Source organism: Bos grunniens, chromosome 7, assembly GCF_055505025.1.
Source record: "Bos grunniens cultivar Pamir isolate PY7600 chromosome 7, Bosgru_T2T1.0, whole genome shotgun sequence".
Taxonomy (NCBI): domain Eukaryota; kingdom Metazoa; phylum Chordata; class Mammalia; order Artiodactyla; family Bovidae; genus Bos; species Bos grunniens.
In genome coordinates, this window is record NC_141171.1 from 40,344,264 (window position 1) to 40,345,980 (window position 1,717).

The 1,717-nt window shown below is 43.8% G+C and overlaps 1 protein-coding gene across 1 annotated transcript; it reads left to right on the plus strand.

Moving 5' to 3' along the window:
- Positions 1-348: 348 nt before the first annotated feature.
- Positions 349-1,387, plus strand: LOC147369145 (olfactory receptor 2V2-like). Its single transcript, XM_086411111.1, has one exon. It carries the CDS (start codon positions 349-351, stop codon positions 1,294-1,296), a length of 948 nt encoding a protein of 315 aa, XP_086267237.1. The 3' UTR covers positions 1,297-1,387.
- Positions 1,388-1,717: the final 330 nt, after the last annotated feature.

Below are 1,717 nucleotides of genomic sequence, written 5' to 3' on the forward strand. Positions count from 1 at the left end.
AATACCTTCTCTGTTGAAGGAAATTGACCAAAAACCTATGAAAGATAAAATAATTCTTTCCATTCTTATTGACACAGATACATCCCAATACAGCTATGTAGTCCAATTCTGTATACTAGAAAGTTTCCTGTTGCTATGTTGGGGATATGAAGGGTTGCCTGCTTCAATGTCCCAAAGCTTATGTTGTTAAACATTCTTGAGTTACAAACATAACAGCTGCCTGAAGATGTGGAATATAGAGGAAGCTGAGGAATATATAGAGGAATATAGAGGAATTTATAAATAAATTTCAGTCAATCCAATATTTTTTGTCCATGTTCTCAGGTGACCAGGAACATCAGCTGAGCCATGGAGATATGGTTGAATCAATCATCTTCAGATGACTTTGTCCTCTTGGGCATCTTTTCCCACAGTCCCACTGACCTTGTTCTTTTCTCAGCAGTCATGATGGTCTTCATAGTGGCCCTCTGTGGGAATGTCCTCCTCATCCGCCTCATCTACATGGATTCTCGACTTCATACACCCATGTACTTCTTCCTTAGTCAGCTCTCCCTCATGGACCTGATGTTAGTCTGCACCAATGTGCCCAAGATGGCGGTCAACTTCCTGTCTGGCAGGAAGTCCATCTCCTTTGTAGGTTGTGGCATACAAATGGGTCTTTTTGTCTCTCTCGTGGGATCTGAAGGGCTCTTGCTGGGACTTATGGCTTATGACCGCTATGTGGCCATTAGCCATCCACTTCACTATCCTATCCTTATGAGTCAGAGGGCCTGTCTCAAGATTGTTGGGAGCTCCTGGGCCTTTGGGATAATAGATGGTTTGATCCAGATGGTGGTAGTAATGACATTTCCTTTCTGTGGCTTGAGGGAGGTGGACCACTTCTTTTGTGAGATGTTATCCTTAATGAAGCTGGCCTGTGCAGACACATCTATTTTTGAGAACTTTGCTTTTGCTTGCTGCATCATCATGCTGTTTCTTCCCTTCTCCATTATCGTGGCCTCCTATGCTCGCATCCTGAGAACTGTGCTCCACATGTGCTCTACTCAAGCTGGTAAAAAGGCTCTGGCCACATGTTCCTCCCACCTGACAGCTGTGTTCCTCTTCTATGGTGCAGCCATGTTCATCTACCTGAGACCTAGGAGCTACCGGGCCCCAAGCCATGACAAGGTGGTATCTATCTTCTACACAGTCCTTACTCCTATGCTGAACCCCCTCATTTATAGCTTGAGAAACCAGGAGGTGATGGGAGCCCTGAAGAAGGGGCTGGACCATTGCAGAATTGGCAACCAAACCTGAACTTCAGGCCAGATATTGTGACTCTGTGATGTTGGATAAATAAACTCTATGTGAGGTTCAATTATCTTATTAATAAAAGAATCATGAAACCTGAAGCCTTGGAGAGGTCTTTTTCAATCCCAAGGAACTATTAGATAACTCTGATTGGAAAAAAAATAAAAAGGCTTTCCCCTTCCATTGTTTTTGAACTGATCATTTTGTTTAAAATGGAATGCAGGATTTTGTAAACTCAAGAGCAGTGTGGAAATAAGACATTGGGATTTTGGTCTCTTAAATTGAAATTGTTCATACTATCAGAGAATGCCCTGACCCTAACTTCCTCACTGGTAACCTCCACCATAGAGTCAGAGCCTGCTGCTGCTGCTGCTGCTAAGTCGCTTCAGTCGTGTCCGACTCTGTGCAACCCCATAGACAGCAGCCC

Bases quoted from the DNA above. Each gene is read 5' to 3' on its own strand.
- LOC147369145 (XM_086411111.1), top strand. From the start codon at position 349: ATGGAGATATGGTTGAATCAATCATCTTCAGATGACTTTGTCCTCTTG.